Source organism: Lepisosteus oculatus, chromosome 24, assembly GCF_040954835.1.
Source record: "Lepisosteus oculatus isolate fLepOcu1 chromosome 24, fLepOcu1.hap2, whole genome shotgun sequence".
NCBI lineage: Eukaryota > Metazoa > Chordata > Actinopteri > Semionotiformes > Lepisosteidae > Lepisosteus > Lepisosteus oculatus.
The window spans coordinates 7,849,110-7,866,782 of record NC_090719.1 but is presented as its reverse complement, the minus strand read 5'-3'; the positions used below and the strand labels follow the sequence as shown (position 1 = coordinate 7,866,782).

Below are 17,673 nucleotides of genomic sequence, written 5' to 3'. Positions count from 1 at the left end.
TTTTTCAACATAATTTTACTGAGCTAATTTGCTGTACATTCTAAAAACATAATGGTCCATCTGTATGATCTTTCCCTTTATAAATATACGTACATTATTTATATGTATTTCGTAACCAACTCTTGTGAGGGCTTCTTAGAATTTCATTAATGTCACAAGCTATTTAAAATTGTAGTGTTGTATTTTATATTGCGTCAATTATATTCTTGAGCAGTGTTTTTTTTATTAAAAAAGAGTACATGACTGAAGTTTAGGATTTTATCATCTTTATTTTATACAGTGTCTCTCATGACACATCATCTTTAGGTGCTTAAAACCAGGCAAAAAAAACTGAGATACATACACATAAATGAATACAGTAAAAATAAATAAAGATGGGATTTGAAAGAGGTATGGGACTTGCAAGTTCTAATAGGGGCTGGAAGATCATTCTACTTTGGAGCAACAGCACAGAAAGCACAGTCCCTCAAGGGGCTCAATGTCTCGTAATTGTACCGAAATAAATCCAGAATCTGAAGAGATGACCAAAATAAAGGGCTGGGGTGTTACCTGTTCACTGATGTAGTCAGGAGCCACATCTTTCGAGCCCCTAAAGGTGAGCAGCAGCAGAAGCATTTTGAAATATACATTTCAAGGCCTGAGTTATACCTTTAGGTTCCTTTCCACACATATTGTGCGTTTAAAACACTGACACATTTTAGAAACAAAGTAATTCCACCCCTTACTATTCATATTCATCATACAGTGCTGACTAACTTGACATTTTATTTTGTATAAAATCGGCAAAAGAGTTAGGACTCATGTCTTACGAATCATGGTAGAACAGCTGCACATATTGTTCTGTCAAAGACAATTTACTTTGTAAAATTGCTTGTGCTTGCAGTAGCTGCTTGTGTGCGTTAAGCTTTTAACTCTTTTGTTAATTCTCCCTTGAGAACAAGGGACAAGGTCTGCAGACCACAAACTTGATAACTTGGACTATTTGGTAAGATCAATGTATAACATGATGATAGCAATATTTGCAGACCTGTTACAGCAACACAAACATCAGTATGATATCCTTATCCCTACACATAGAAGATAACGCAAACTTTCCTGTGCCAATATGGGATCACAGTGCTCTGCCAGTCTGAGCCTTGTTGTTTACATACTGTACTTATAGTTGAGTTAAGGCTGGTACCTATCACTTTCAGAGGGACTTGTTGCACCATATAACCTTGTCAGAAACAGGTTCACAATGAAATACTGCCTAAACTTCATAAAACAACCTTACACTACCCTGTCAGTTGTTTAACTAGAATATGGTATTATGTTTTTAAAGTGTTTCAGTAAATTCCTTACATTGCACATGTTCACAATAAATTGTAATATGCATTTTGTTTTTGTGTTAACAGTGAAGCCGAAATTTCTAGCTAAACGGACTTATTTTCAGAAAGGCCTTTTACAAATATTGCAGTCTGGCATCATTTGTGTTGTTTTCCATAACACACCTCAGGACCACATACTCAAGATTAAGTGGCAGTTTTTGCAGTAAGAATTCAGTCTTAAAAATTATACCACTTGGAGTTAAGCTTATAGTTTAAAACAGTGTGAAACCAGTATGTAATAAAGCACGATAGAACAGTGTATTTCATTTCAGTAGTACAAATGTGTCCCTAGAGGGTCCTTAGAACTGTACAGTTAGTTACAAATTCATTTGTTAAAGCAACTTTCGGTTACATTGCTTCAGATGTGTGAATAAATTTGTAGGAAACTACAATGTGAGCTTTCAAAACTCGTGTGAAAACAGTATTGTATTTAAATTTGGTACAAATATGAGGTACATATGAGACCATAGATGACAGCTGCAGATTCTTCAGTACAGCTTTGTGTAAAGCTACAGCTTCACGCCATAACACACTCCCACACAGCACTCATTATCATGGCTTCCTTCAAGGAACAGCTGGATGAGATCCTAGGATAAATTAGCTGCTAACTACTAAATACTGTAGGTTACATTGGCCAAATGGCTTCCTCTCAATTGCAACTGTTTCTACAGCTCCTTATGAACCTTACATATACAGACAAAAAGCATTTGCACTTCTGCATACAGAATAAAAGTCAAACTCATTCTTTCATTGAAGAAAACTGCATTACTATGTCAATAAAACAATATACTTCATTATATACAGTAGTTTACAACAATATTGAACAATATTGAAAAACATTGACATTCATTATACTGTACATTCTTCTTTGTCTGATTTATTCAAAACCTTTGTTTTGGACAGTACTGTAAAGGAACAATGGCAGTTTTAAGGCAGCCAATGAGATCATTACAGTAGGAGCTGAACTGAGCAGTGCACCTTAACCACACAGTTCAGTAGAGAGATGAGGAAAAAAAAAGAACAATTTGTAACACTGACTATAAAATACCCATAAGTTGTCTGCTTTTACTTGTTCGTGACTTGCATTGTGTCAGGCCAGACATCATGTAGCTCTCTTAGTGGGCGCCTTAAATCAAAACACAAAAGCAGCTTTTGTCTTAGAACTAGCTGAACGCTGTGTGAAATCTAAAAACCAAAAGCTTGACTGTGTTCAAACGCCCTTGTTTCCTAGAGATTTTCAAAAGCAGAGAAAGAAAACAACCGACCGTTTCTGAATGAAAGCCATTGTATCAAAAAGGGATAAAAATGAAAATATTTTAAGAAAGATACTTCATCTCTACAGAAAAATGTTTATAGTTGGTTGTGGTGCAAAAGGTCACTGTAACCTGTAGCACAGTTTCTGTATACAGAGTTTCTAGGAAAATAGGAAAACAATCCTTACTTGCAGCAATACATTTAAATTCCATTGAGGATTTAGACAAAAATACAAATACCCAATTTCTGTGGTCTTTTCTACAAAGAACTATAAATATGCCAAAAATACATTTTTATGAAAACAACAGACTCCTGTGATTCTTATTTTACAAAACTATCGGCAAATACCTGCAGCATAAATCAGATAACGCGATGCCTTCAGGGGAATCACAAAAGGTGCTGCAGCAGCTAGCAAAGTGTTCAGTGTTCTCCAATAATGCTCAGATTGTAGGGTTTTACCTGCTGAGCACAGAGCGTTGACTGTGTTCAGGAATGCCTTCGCTGCAAGTGTGAAGCGGACCGGGGAAAAGGGAGATTGAAGAGGGTGTCTGCACCCCTCCTCCACCCCTCTTACTACACCTCCTGTGCATAAGGTCACCACTTCGGGTAGGAGAAGGTGATGTTGTACTGCTTGGCCCAGCGTGCGAACACCTGCTTCTCGGTAATGAAGCGATGGTGGTTGCCCCTCCTCCCTCTCTCATTCTGGATGTAGGTCGTACATTCATCAGGCCCGCGGGGCTCGTAGTAGTGGTATGGGATCTTTTTGGGCTGGGGTCTCCTGCTGCAAAAGTAAGGACTGTGAGATTTCTTCATCCACACTGTCTTCAAATCCCTGGATCCATTGCTAACTAAGCAAGCAGTCCAGCGATTTTTCCATCATTATTATAGACAGCTTTTTCTCTCTCCCTCCTTGTTGTTCCTCAGACTACTATTGAATTAGAAAGTTGTTTTTGCTCATGGCGCAAGACCCTCCCCTTTTCTGTCACGACATACATTCTGGGTAGCTTCCACAGTCCACTGTAAGAAAGGCGAGCTTATGGCTGACTGCGCTTGTGCAGACTCCACCATAAACTTCGCCAGGTTTAAAAAAACAAAATGTATTTTATTCACATTCACGATGGTTTCATTAGCAAAACAAAAAGGCAGAGTTTTCCACAATACCAAACTATTCCACAAAGCTCACATAAACTAAACAGGCATCTACACAAGCACGTCAGAAACCGGGCCACTCTTTGTTTTCTTTTTTCCACTGCCACAGACATTTCTAGAATTTACACAAATGAACATTAGTGATTAGTCAACACTAATCACTGGCCGTCTTAAAGGGATAGACGCAATTTACGTAATAACAAAACAACAATTTATACCATGTACTTACAGGATTGATTTCAAAAGAATAGAACCAAAAATTAAAACACCACATGGCTCCTACAATACCTGCCTTGTTTCACACCCTGGTCAGCATGCATCTGACAGGACATCTTTGATGATGCAAAACCCTGGAATTTCTGGATGAGAGATTAACTAAAATAAAAAGGTTAATCTTCCAGGGCAGGGCAGAATCTTGCTCAGAGGCATATCTGAAGGCGTGTTTTAATTGTAATTGTGCATACGGTATTGGTACTGTGCATTATATACAAACAGAGTTTTGCTGTTCTATCTATGCTGCCTCTTTATAGCGCATTAATGCCTTTATAAATGGTGTGAAGATTACACTTTGTACTATTGATTCCTCTTTGCTGAACTGATTCAAAGCACTTCATCTTACCTACAGTAGTGTGGTGGAACCATCCCATATACATGAACACTATCGCACATCTCGATGGCAATCACCATGGTAAACCATCCGGTACTCAGCCATGATCGAGACTTTTCCCTGCGCAGGAGAAAAATTGGGACACATGCACTGTAGGGAATATACTGTACACAGTCTCAAAGACTGGGAGCCCCTGACTAACTTTGAAAAGCTTTGAGGCTTTTAAGAGAGAATGAAAGCACAGCTACAAGTTTAAAAATGGAAGGCAAAAAACCAAAAGTCTGAGAGAGAAACAGGGATTAAGGAATTAATCTTGTGTTGCACCAGAAATACTTTTTTTTCTGTATCTCTTTGCATGGCCAGTTAGTACTGTACATATATGAAAATAAAGGGTTAAATCGATCTTCTAGGTCCAGTGAAATCTGAACAATAGAAAGACGGTGTGGCATTACGTGGGACCTGTAACGACACAAAGCTGACAGCTGTCCTGGCTAATTTAGGACGGGCCGCAGCTGGGAAGGGCCTCTTAAGACGCACTGAGCACTTCCCCGGAGGGATGAGAAAAAAATTACCCCTTACTGGGGTACCAGGACTGGAGTCCTGCTTGTTCGTCCCTCCAGGAAAGTGCTCAGTGTGTCTTAAAAGGCCTCCCCAGCTGTGGCCTGTCCTAAATTAGCCAGGTCAGCTGTCGTTGCTAAGGCAACACATGGCCGTCATTCCAGGGCTCCGCCTCCACACTGAACACACCTTGTGTAACGCCACAGTGGTTGCAACAGACATGGATTAATTCATTTTCAAATGCATCGTGAGACATCAAGGCTGTCTCTTACCTGTCCCTTCCGGTCTCTTTATGGAAGAGGTCATCAAACTGGCGCATCCTCTTGGGAGCAATGATAAAGGCAGAAAGATTGGTGAACGCCATGCTGACCCTCTGGATGAGGCGAAAGAGCGTGCCCTTGGCTTCTTTGCCAATCTTGGAAGGAGGCCCCCAGAATATAAGCACAGGGTCCAGGGTCTTGTTCAGGAACTCGCTGGGCCGACGGATCAGGCGGTACACGCTGGAGTGCGCCACCACCCGCACCGTGCTGTGGTTCCCCACGTCCCTCTCGAAGCCCGTCGTGGGCGCGTCGTTCATACGGATCACGCAGTCCGCTTGGTCGATCTCGTTGCCTACGTTGCTTCCCAGTAGGTGGCTTGAGCTTGTCACCAAGGCGCAGTGCCTACAGTGAAGGTTCAAGGTCTGGGAAAAGACAGTTTGCATGACCTGGTATGTTTTTGCTTTAAAGAGCAAGGCCATAGAAATCGCAGTGTTTGTCGGCAAAAATTGTCGACTGATGTTCCTACTTTTCGCTTCAGAAATGGCTCTAAAATGACACTCGGAGCTCTTTTCTTAGCTTCTGCTGATTCCTGCATTGCTTCCAGGTCTCACTTAAATCATTTTCCTTCCGTGTATGCCAGATCTTTCCATTCACTCTACTTACATCCCACCTTAAAATTAATAAAACCAACTATTCAGTGCAAAGTTAATGAGATTCAATAATCCATCCTCATGCACCTCTCTGCTCCCAATACCAGTTAAGAGTAAGTCATGAAGTCATGCCTATTGATCAGTAACATTCTTCAGTAACAGCTGCCATCACAGGTTCCTCCACTGAGAATACAAATCTACAAGTAGGCTTCTTCACTGAACATCTTTGCTTGACCATTTTGAGGAAAAAAACATGCTACCTTATACTGTGTCTTTTGACAACATATTAACGCAGAGAATAGTCCAAATGAAACACAAATACAGTACAATTAAGACAAGGTGTTGAAATGAATGTTTAAAAAGTATTAAGTTAATATAAACAATTGTCTAGCTTTCTGTTCATTAAGGAGCAGTATATCTGCAGAAATGTAGTGATGCAATGTTTCAGGCAGGGGACTCTCTTTTCCATTTAAAAAATGGTTTATTTTCCATGATGTGCCTAAACCCAGATTGCTCCCGTCTTGCTATAAATATAGATTCTGGGATTCACTCTTTCGATATCCCGGCTACACATGTAAATATACTTCCCCATCCACAAAAGGGCTTAAGGGAGGTCCTACGCATTTCACACTTTCCCTTATTTTTAGCTTCTTAAATATCTAATTTTTTTAAAGTCAGGATTATTTTAGTGTGGGAGTCGGTTAAATCCACCTGAATAAACTCTCCTGAATGCATAAACTCGACGCGAGGGAAAAGCACATCTCATCTTTAAAAATTAAACATGAAAACATGGATCTATCAGAGGGGTGAGCCTGGGCTGCGCTTCACAGCCTTGCAGAATCCATGTCCCGTCCTTTTCAAGATGTTCTCGCTGTTATGAGGGTCATAACACATGACTCGATGGTGGTTGTTAATATAATGTCTAATAGTTCACATGTGGGCTACAATCCTATACTGTACCTTGTTCCCATATACAGAGATGTAGCCATCCTCAGACGCCCACTTCTTGAGGTCAGTGGAGCGAACAGTGAAGTGATGGCCGTTTCGCAGTGGGTTGTAGCTGTCGTTGCCAGTGTTGGAGTTATAGAGGATGAGCAGCGTCGTGAGGAGGAAGATGGCCCCAAAGATGACTATCTTCTGGCTTTGCTGCCCCTGCTATACAAGTTCATAGGCAACATGTAAGAGACACAGCATATACAGCCTGTCAAGCACTTTTAGAATTTGAATATCTCAGTATTTCATCAACATTAATCTAGGCGGTTCTGTAACTGAGAAAGAGGTCTCGTTACCATGAGATTTCCTGTTCATTTTCCTGCTCTGCCACTGACATGCTCTATTAACCCAGATCAAGTTAGTTAAGCTTGGGATCAGTCATGCGAAACAACGCGACAGTTGTTGATGTATAGTTCAGTATAAATCACCATGGAAAAAAGGTCTTCTAAAGGAACTGAATTATAAAAGGAACAAGTAATAGGTTTATTTCATGCTGAAAAGAGAAGAAAGAAAACACGTTTCTTCTGAAGGCTCCACGGCCGAAACGTTGTGTTTTCATTCTTCTCTTTTCAGCATGGAATAAACCTATTACTTGTTCCTTTGCAGCATATGCATGCTGAACTACTGTATTATTAATGTTTGTCTCCTGGTATGACTGTTATATTGTCATTAGGCAACACTTCAGCTCTTTCAGCACCCAGAGAAACAGCAACTCCTGTTAGCTCCCATGTGCCTGCTGCTATCAGTGAGTGTTGACAGACCATCCTGCATGTCAGGGTGAAACTAGCAACATGTCCAAAGACGAACACCTTAATGGACTGGCAATTTAAAGGAGCCTGTCTGCTGTTCCTCAGTCTCACCATGCAGGCACAGCTGTTGTCACTGTGAGCCAAGGGATAAAGTCTCAACTGTTGATAGTAAATTAGGTGGAATATATTAAAAACATAACAGGTGATCCTACAATAAACAATAGTTTTGAATATATAAGGTTGCAAATGATACCACACAAGATAGTGGTCACCCACCAGCACAGGCTAGTATTGTATCTATCTATTCTGCTATAAAAATGCAATATAAATGCAGAGAATTATTAGAATTGGTCTTTCTCCACACTGGTGTTTCATCTTATGCACTGATACCAGCTACATTTCACTGATACCAGCTACTTTCACATGTACTTTCACATGTAGATTTCATATCTACAGTATATGCAGAAACAGTTTGAACAACACTAGTGTGGGCCTCTGAGTATAATCCTCTGTAAAGAATACTGATTATGAATTAAAACAACACAACATTATAAACAATTATAATGGTAGACATAAAGTATAAACAGGGATGTAAACATTCTGCTTTATTGAAGGGAAGGCTTTTTTATTAATGCAGAAATACAGGGATGTGTACATTATCTAATATACAAAAACTAAAAGGACTTGCACTACAAGGAAAATCACGTTGTTTGCCAGTGACTACAAACATACACTAAATGGAATAAAATAAAAAATAAACAGGCACTAGTTATAAACCCTTAAAATGGATGTGTGAACTTAATAAAAGCAAGAATCTTTAATATCTCTACTTGGTAAACTAGGATGATTATAACTGAAATCATGAACATTATTATTTAATTCATTTAAGGAAATGAAAGATAAATATTTGTGAAGATGCATAGCTTTTCTTGAAGCATCTTCCAGTACAGCACCCCCACAGGATGGTACTGTATTTATATTTACAAATGTAATGGCACAAATGCTTGTATAGTTTTGACGTATATATATATATCATATGTTATAACTGATCTGAATTATATACTGATGGAAAAAAGAAACACCTCCTCCACACTCTGGCCCTCCTGTCTGCGTGGAACAGGCTTAAGAGTGACTCATCTGTGAAGAGGACCTGATGCCACTGCCGACGAGTCCATCACAGCCTCTGTCTGGCCCAAGCCAGTTGGGTGTGACATCTAAGAGGTGTGAGCAGAGGACCTCTGACAGGTCACCTTGCTCTAAGGCCAGCAGCATGGAGCCTCACTGTCCTGTCACTGATGTGGTCATTGTGTCTGCTGGCAGTTTCAGCAGCAGTACAGGTGGCAGTTCCGAAACAATCTCTCAGTTGGACCAGTCTGATGTGTCGGTCCTGCTCTGGTGTGGTCACTTGAGGGCGACCAGATCTTGGATGGTATTCTGTCCTGCCGGTCTGCTGAAACCTTCTCTGCAGTCGGGACACAGTGGAGCAGCTTACTCCATAATATTTGGCAATGCTGGCACATGTCATGCCTGCCCATGTATCTGGTGAGATTCGAAGCACTATGGAATGCTCAGAAAACTGACTAAGTGGGGCCTTTTTCTTACAGTGACCTAAGCTGTGAATTAAGGCCCTTTTAAAGGTGACTTGATCAGGCATTGTTCCACCTGGATGTCGTTGGGTAAAAGTGCACCTAACAAGCTTTCATGTGATTGTCAAGTTGCAATGCCTCACTGCACAAGTTGTCTTGCTGGTCAGAGTGCTTAAAACAAATCGACAACCTTTTGTGAAAGCACATAAGCTATAACTGTAGTATTCTCATTCCAGAAAATGTTGCGTTTGTTTTTTCCATCAGTATATATATATAGGTCACATTACAATTAAATAAATGTATCTACTACAGAGAAACTGAGCTCTATACAATGAATACATTTGTTTTGAGAGGATTAAATCTATTTATGTAGCTTTTGGTGATGCTGATGAATATACAGAATATAATCCTGCTACATTAAAAAGATGGGACTTGTTATACACAACCATTGAATACAGTTTTCTGTTTAAAAGATTACCTTATCCCCACGCCTATGTGCCATTCTGCTTGCTGTGCAAGGACTACAATCCCATCTTCACTTGTTCAGTCTTCATTCCTGAAAAAAAAGAAGATAAATTAAAAAAATTAATATTCTGACATTATATCTTCAAACTGGACAACTTTTCAAGTGCCAAATAATAGTGTCCTGGATGGAGGAATTAACCAGATTGTATGTTTAATTGGTACATCATGATCTGGAATATTAACTGTAAATGTAAATACATTTTCTCAAGGTGTTCTAATCTGAATATAAATGCACCTGCTTTTGTGATTTACTTTCTGATGGATATCATTCATTTTTTCCAAACAAATAATAGTGCAATGTGCAAGTTTTGCTTATAATCTTTTTGCGATTTTTATTTGTTTGTATAGTTTATCTGATTCAGAATTTGAGGAAAAACACTTTTTGTTCTAAACAAATTGATGATTTCTTTAAATGAATTGTTTTTTGTGTCTCTGTCAGAAGCCGTTGAAGGTCTTTGAGTTGTACAAAACACACAATACTAGCCTTGGGCTTATCGGTCAGTTTAGAATATTCAACAGAAGGCCTTCACTGCCTGGAACTGACCCAGACACTAATGATTGACTTATTATGTACTACAGTTCCTGAAATCAGAGCATATCAGAGCCGGTGAATTGAAATCAGTACTGTTTAATTTATAACATATAGATCTTCTGAATGCACAAGATTCGATTTATGATAATAATATTTATGATATGATTTATATTTAGAATGCTTTGCTTGTAAAATACATGTTCAGCATACAGTGTACAAATGAACTGCTGGCATAAAGCATAAAGTAATAAAGCATAAAGTAACATTATAAACACAAATCACTCTCCACATCACTACTGTCTAAAATATACCCAAAATGACTTGTCAGTCAATATACACGCTGTATGACTTTGAAAAAACACAGTATTGGAGAGGAACTCTCTGACAGTGTGGTGCTCTGATGCTATCTCATAAGTCATAAAAGACTTTGTTTTCCATTTGCTATGCGTCTTGGGAAAAGGAATTATCTATATTTGCTCCAAAGTTGTGTGTTTCAGTCAAAGCCTTATTTTTGTCTATTGTTTGTTTTTTTTCTGATATTGCTTTCAAAGCATAAAGTTATATTTTCTTCAGTTTTTTTCAGGCTAAACTCATACATTGTAATAAAATAACGTCATAACGTTACAGTTACAGTGATAACTGTACTTGTTTGTAAAACTAGTTACACCTGGAATAAGTTAATGTACTAGAGGTCCTCTCCTCACACTTTCATCCACCCCCCTGTATTTATCTTGTCTCTTAACTTAAAGCTCTTGACAGGCCAGGCTGTAGATAAAGCTTCTTATAGAAACTTAAGGGCTGCTAAGCCAATTATATCTGATGGAAAATCCCATTCAGAGAGATTAACTAACTTTTCTTACACATCCTCTTGATATAGTTCATGTCCTTCATTTTGCCCTGAGCTTATCACATTAAAAAAACACCCAGATTTCCTGCGATCAGCCATCACTAGTGGTGGCAGGTGACATAATAATGAGAAAAAACAGCAGAGGCAAGCTAAAGGATTTTCTAGCTGGGCTTTGTGGTTTAATGGTAAACTGCTGTGTGCTTAAGCTAATTAAGTTCTTACACACACGTCTGTTACAGCGAACTGTCGAGTTCACACATGCAACATGCTTGTTTGTTAGTGAATACTGTTCTAGAAAATAAGAACAGTACTGGCATTGTGCTTCTTAACCTGACAAATGGAATAAAGTTCCTTAAAAGAATTAACATTGTACATTACCCCCAAAAGATAACATGCATCTCATTTAATAATACACAAAACTGTAAATCTGTTTCTGCAGTATCTAAATTACACATGAAACCCACGAGGAAACAGATTGAGCTTTAGCAGACGTATATTATCATATTATCCGATTTGTTTTATGATGTGACACAGTTAAATATCGAATCGGAGCAATAATTTTTCTCTTATTGCAAAGAACAAGCATGGATTCACAATGGGGAACTACTTTAACACTGAAAGAAATACAACTATAAAAAGACTTTTATTCTTTTAGGATATCAAACATTAAGTTCAACATAAATGATAATGACACAAGATTCTATTTTGCTGTGATTTTTAGATCCAAACAATACCAAGTAGTGTTTTACACGATTGAAATAATATTTTTCATTTATACTGAGTGTGTAAACATCCGCTATTATGTTTTAATGTGTGTCGCAAAACATAATTTTACAAAATGTTCAATTTTATGTAAACTGTAAACGTATAAATGTTACTATAAACAGTAAGAAACCAGTTCCCTGCACATGCACGTAGTGGGTTCTGAAGCTGTATTTCTTCGACCACCATGGCTAACAGAAACATTCCAAAAGTTTTTATTTATCATAAGCAATCACAGCAAAATAGGAAGTTCCTGATCTCCTCTATACTACACATTACTTGTTTTATCTGCACTTAACTCCACTTGGGATCAATCGCCCTTTGATACAGTATCTGAAGTTCAGTATGTGGCATTCAAACAGGAAGCTACAGTAGCAACAGTCAATTCATATAATCAATTTCCAGTGAAACTTTAGAGAAGAACTATGAACTGTCCATGTTCATATCCATCATGTCCATGTTTATAACCACTATAACTAGTGGTTATATACACTAGTGTGCATTCTTAAAATAAACCATTGCTTTTGTTGTGTACACTTTTACATGACCCCATCTGTTCAGTAGCAACTGGCAGCCCAGTTTTCATTTGCAGACTGCTTGTAAACAATCCAGTATGTAATAGTATTATTGTAAATGCTCTATGCAAAAGTTCAGCGAAAAGGGCTGGGTGTTCAGTCAGTACTGCCATAATTACTTGGCTGTACAGATGATTTCTGTGACAGGCTTTTTACAGTCAAAGACTGTCTCTTTGAGTATATGCTAACGTTTTATTGAGCATTGGCAGCACACTCACAGAGGTTAATAAAAATATGAAATATTTTAATTACATCTGTAAGGGCAAGCAACAGTCTAAATTAAACTAACTGTTTAACCACTGATGAAGGTATATTAAAACATCTTTCTGTGTCAGTGAGTACGAGGGCCAGCATTCTGAGTGAGCAGCTGAAAAGCCAATCACAGCTGTACAGCTGTGCAGGTGCCTGCTTCAGGTCACAACCATTCATGAGCAACAGTGTAGTCAATGAGCTGCAATCATTTCATATTTTCATCATGCTGAGTAGTTGGATACAGGGTTATCATATAAGACAGTAATGCATGTTAATGCTACAAATGATGGTGGTTATCTAAAAAATCTATGCCCCTAAAGTAATTGTTTTCAGGAACAGAACTGGTTTATTAAATGTTTTCTTCACTATTTCAGAAAATCGATAAGTTTTTTTTTTTTGTCACTCAAGCTTTAAAACCAGGAAAGGTTCATTTTTCCATTCCAAACTAAAATTGTCTTCATCACCCCTCCTCTTTCAGAAAACGAAATATACATTTGATTTAAAATACAGGTTATATAATTGTTCTAAAAACTCCCATCTGTTGAGAAATTCTGAATATGTTTTGGATTGAATATAATTTTAGGGCAACAGCTTGCTCATCTGTTTGTGCCAGCCCAGCTGGCAACTTATGAAAGATACCAGTCCTGCAGCACATCTGAATTCACAGAAATCCTGCCAGACCCATACTTTCTCTCAGACTTTTCCTTCTAATTACCATGTATTAATTAAATAAGGACATACACACTTGCAAATAAACTTTTTATAAAGCTTGCTTCTTTATTAGGTTACATTTGCTATGGTTTGAATTTTCTATACTGATCAAGAATGACTCAAAGCAGAAGGACCTAAAAAACAATACCAGCCAGAGATATGGCAAGGTTACAGACATGCAATAATGAAAGATGGCTTTTTTTCAGTGCAGCAACAGACTGCCCTTGATGGTTTCAAGAATTCAGAGGTTTTACCTGCTATCCTAGAAGGCTTCAACATAAGATTTGCCCATCTGGACAGATTTTAGCTTGTAAAAGTCCCAGAACAGTGAGCTAAAGTCAAAAGCAAATTGGCATGCTTTATATCATTGCAAAGAGTCAGTATATAAACTGTGCAAGATCAAGATGTGACATTCACGCCCTAACAAGTTCAAGTAAAAGAACAATGCTCTTGTACTCTTTCTCAATCGGTAAATGAACTCAGGAAGTGCAGGCTGGTGCATGGTTCCTGTAATTAACCTGGTCTGTTTCTTCCTCTTGTCAGTATTTGTATGGCAGGACTGTTAACTGCCCGGTTTGTTCATCATTTAGTCATGTAGCTGTCTCTGTGCCTCTTGCTAATTTTAGCTTTTTCCTCAACAACATGTAATTTTGTGAATTCATCCCTCAATAGCACAGAAAGGTAATTTAAGCTCTGTGCCTTATCATTCTTGTATCCTAGTGTCTCTTCGTCTCTAATTCCACAGTGCATCCACAGTGACCTCATAAACAGAAAAAACAACTGAGAAAAATCGAAATGCATAATATTTTTATATAAAAAGTGTCAGACTTTTTATCTCCTGCATAGTTAATGGGAGCAGAGTTTCAGATTCTAAAATCCTGCAGCCTTGTATATCTTTTCAACATCTCCTGTCACAGAGTTGAGATTTGACTGGCACAAATTGCACCAAACAGCAGGGTGTATACATGCACTTTGACTTCTGCTTCAGTCTTTTCCTCCTGTGAATTACACCGAAGACAATGAGCTCCTGTTGTATTTGAAAAGAATTCCTTTGTTCTGTCAGACATGAGAAAAATTTAAAAACAGACTTCAGTACTGAACTTACAGGTCTAATCTGCTATTTTGGTACTTTTGGTCTTTACTTGAGGGTGACTGGTGCAATCCCATTCTTCATTCTTCGTTTAAATAGATTGCTCCTTTATTGTTCATTCATGTACTAATAAATTATTCTTCCCTCATATTTATCATAACAAATAATGCCTATAAAACAGTAATGGCAGCATATTTTATCAATTATATTTCAAGAATTCTGAAAGTCAGCTTTGCTTTCAGGGGAAGAATCTTATAAAGAAGGTTGTTACAAAGAACTCTTAAAATATCACAAATGCAGAACTCTAACCTCAGGAATTTACTGCCTTTTTTACTTGTAACTAGATGCCTAATTTTAGTTTTTCTCATTTTTAGCAGTAGCTGTTTTACTGCCACTCAATATTCTATACACAGTCAATTTCTTAGATGTAAAAATCAGATGCAATGCAATATTAAATAGATTGATTTCTTCCATGAAATGCTAGGAACACATACACCATATTTAGGTAAAATTTGTATATGCATGTTTTGACATGCAGTTGATATCTTTTAGTCTACTGTATGATGAAAACTCTGTTTCACTATGGCCACTGAGTCTAGAACTGGACAAATTAGCTTCCTTGTGTGAGAAGGAAACCCACCTTTAAAGGTAATAATAATTCCTTACACTTATATAGTGCTTTTTGGACACTCCACTCAAAGCGCTTTACAGGTAATGGGGACTCTTCTCCACCACCACCAGTGTGCAGCATCCACCTGGATGATGCGACAGCAGCCATAGTGCGCCAGAACGCTCACCACACATCAGCTATCAGTGGGGAGGAGAGCAGAGTAATTAAGTCAATTCATAGATGGGTGATTTAAAGGTGATTTAATTTTTTCATATATGCATTAGACCTATGGAATTTTCCCATCGTCTTCCTACCAGCTTCTTCATCCTTATTCCTGGTGTTCATTGCCATTGAGTTGTTTAAGTGTGATTAACCAATGCTTACTCAACACCACTGAATAGCTCAATGAGCACTTAAGCTCATAGCACTTATCACTAAACATTAATAATGTGAGTATGTGAGTAGTAAGGAATTCAATATATGTTTTCTGTAAGAAAAGGAAGCAACTATGTTCTGGACTAAAAAGAGTGGTAACAAATTCTAATATTTTATTTGAACTCATCTTAATTTTTCTCCCAAGATATTTGTGTTTTATCAACAGAAACCCAAACCCCAACAGTAATAACAGGGTCTCTCCCTCAGTTCCCCAAGAGCCTAGTGTGTTCAGGTTTTAGTTTCAGCAAAGCTCTTAGTTATATAATTGATCTAATTATTTAATCAACTTCATAATATTGAGGCTTCCAATGAGGCTCTGTGGCGTCACCTTTAATGAAATAAATAGTTGGAGTAACCAACTTCATGGCATTATGAAAAATTCTGTATATCTAAGAAACTACTTAGATTAATTGATAACTTAGGTTGTAACAAAAACCAAAAGACACTAAGACCTCCAGGTACTGAGTACTGAGGCTTCCGAACTTTTCCATGTCTGACAATACAATGTTTAGAATTTCAATATTGGATCGCTCAAGTTTTAAAATGCATAATGTCACCTTTAAAACCGTAAGAACTGGAATATTAAAACCACTTATTCTACGTTTCGCAATATCCAGAGCGCAGGACCACATCGCGTAAGACATACAATTTCTGGTCAGGTGTTGCAAAGCAGCTGTTGCATAAACTAGTGGTAACCATCTACAAAATAAATCGGTAAGCAGATAAATCGGTTAGAAAATAATTCAAGGAAGATGTGATGAATGACATTCCTTGTATGTAATAAATTATTTTTACGCTTGCCGCCCCAGTTAAATGGCTCCATATTACATAGGGTGTGATCAATTGATGACGAACACATGTTTCTTTCCAAAGAAATGTATACACACATCTATTATTCATAGTGCCTTAAAATGAAACTACGGCGTCTCTTATCCGTGCCTCGGGCAACGTTGCACAACCACGAAGCTGTAGTAAGCGATAACATCGGTTCAGACCCTTGGTTGGTTGCGAATCAGAGTTCGCTTTAGCAGAAACATCTTGGAAACACTCTATGAAGTCCCAATGTATAGGCAACAAGGTGCAACATTTTGCCAATTCTTAGTGAACCCCAAGTATGTTTTAAACTAGGATCTGGTATCAAAAATCTGAAAATTTTAATTATGACTACATTTCCGCCTTAATCATAATACTGACGCACATCGAATTGTAATCCCATGCGGGAAATACTCGCTCTTGCTGTACATTAAAATATAAATATATTACAGACTAGGCCTTTAAATTCTACCCTAAACATTTCTGATACTCGAAAGAACTATGATCACAGGTCTCTCCGGATAGCTGCTACTCGCATTGCACAGATAGGGATGAAATTCATAACCGTTATCTGAGGCACATTGCTAACGCCGTTGTGCTCAACGATAACATTGATAATCCGACGCGTTTAAAAATAACCCTAATACATTTTGAAATTAAAACCATTTATTTTTGCATTTGCGAAACTTACGATCTGTGCTTCTTAATCGGTTTTGATCCATTCCGTTTTCGCTGAAACGACGAGACGCGTCACCCAGCCTCCCAGCATCTCCTGTTTCAGGAGGAGACGAGTATCCGCTGAGTCCTAAAGCTAGTCTACGTACAATTCAATGCCGTGTTAAACTGGTTTGTTCTAACAAGTATTGTACAATGTGACCAAATGGAAAAAAATGTGTTCCACTATTTTAAGTCTCTACTTCAAGCGAGGACCGGGTGACTGCTTGTTGCCTTTCAGTATACAAACTAGCAAGACTCCTCAACCTCTCCCCCATGGTAATGTTTTTTTTTACAAAAACAATTTTAATACTTCGATAACTACTACAGCAGTGATATCAGTGTGCCTCAATCTGAGGTACGGTTGTCTCTTTTCTGCGTTGGCGGTAAGAGGAATATAATTGCCAATTATGCCACACTGGGAAACCTTCTTGGTCATAAAATCAAAGATTGGGTGGCCGCAAATTACAGGAAACTGAAATATACTGTCTAAAAAATAATTAATTAACCCAATGCTTTTATCCAAAGGGACATACACCTGCATTCGTTTATAGAACTGGGTATTTTAAGCGTGCATCCTGGGATTTGAACCTGCTGGCTAAAGAAACACTTAATGCGTTAAAATTACATTTTA

At 38.1% G+C, this 17,673-nt stretch overlaps 2 protein-coding genes across 5 annotated transcripts in view; one reads left to right on the top strand and one right to left on the bottom strand.

Moving 5' to 3' along the window:
• miga2 (mitoguardin 2) overlaps positions 1–17,673 on the top strand; it is a 54,056-nt gene that overhangs the window by 7,898 nt on the left and 28,485 nt on the right. The gene's annotated exons all lie outside the window — the stretch shown is intronic.
• st6galnac6 (ST6 (alpha-N-acetyl-neuraminyl-2,3-beta-galactosyl-1,3)-N-acetylgalactosaminide alpha-2,6-sialyltransferase 6) lies at positions 250–17,129 on the bottom strand. 4 transcript variants are annotated; one of them, XM_015366884.2, is made up of 7 exons: positions 17,017–17,129; positions 9,652–9,729; positions 6,806–7,000; positions 5,208–5,617; positions 4,390–4,497; positions 4,063–4,129; positions 3,314–3,402 (listed from the first exon to the last, which is right to left on the bottom strand). In XM_015366884.2, exons 2-6 carry the CDS (start codon positions 9,673–9,675, stop codon positions 4,069–4,071), a joined length of 798 nt encoding a protein of 265 aa, XP_015222370.2. In that variant the 5' UTR covers positions 9,676–9,729; positions 17,017–17,129; the 3' UTR covers positions 3,314–3,402; positions 4,063–4,068. The 4 variants fall into 4 exon arrangements, 3 of the variants coding, with proteins under 3 accessions (XP_015222369.2, XP_015222370.2, XP_015222371.2); XR_011183488.1 differs by having other exon boundaries at positions 3,370–3,402; positions 4,063–4,145; positions 17,017–17,128; XM_015366883.2 differs by lacking the exon at positions 4,063–4,129 and having other exon boundaries at positions 250–3,402; positions 17,017–17,126.

What these genes read in the sequence shown, in the direction of transcription:
- st6galnac6 (XM_015366883.2), bottom strand. Translation starts at nt 9,675, where the DNA reads ATGGCACATAGGCGTGGGGATAAG. An exon ending in CACATAGGCGTGGGGATAAG is followed by an intron (nt 7,001 to 9,651) that starts GTAATCTTTTAA and finishes GAACTTGTATAG; the next exon opens with CAGGGGCAGCAAAGCCAGAA. An exon ending in AAAGAGACCGGAAGGGACAG is followed by an intron (nt 4,498 to 5,207) that starts GTAAGAGACAGC and finishes TCTCCTGCGCAG; the next exon opens with GGAAAAGTCTCGATCATGGC.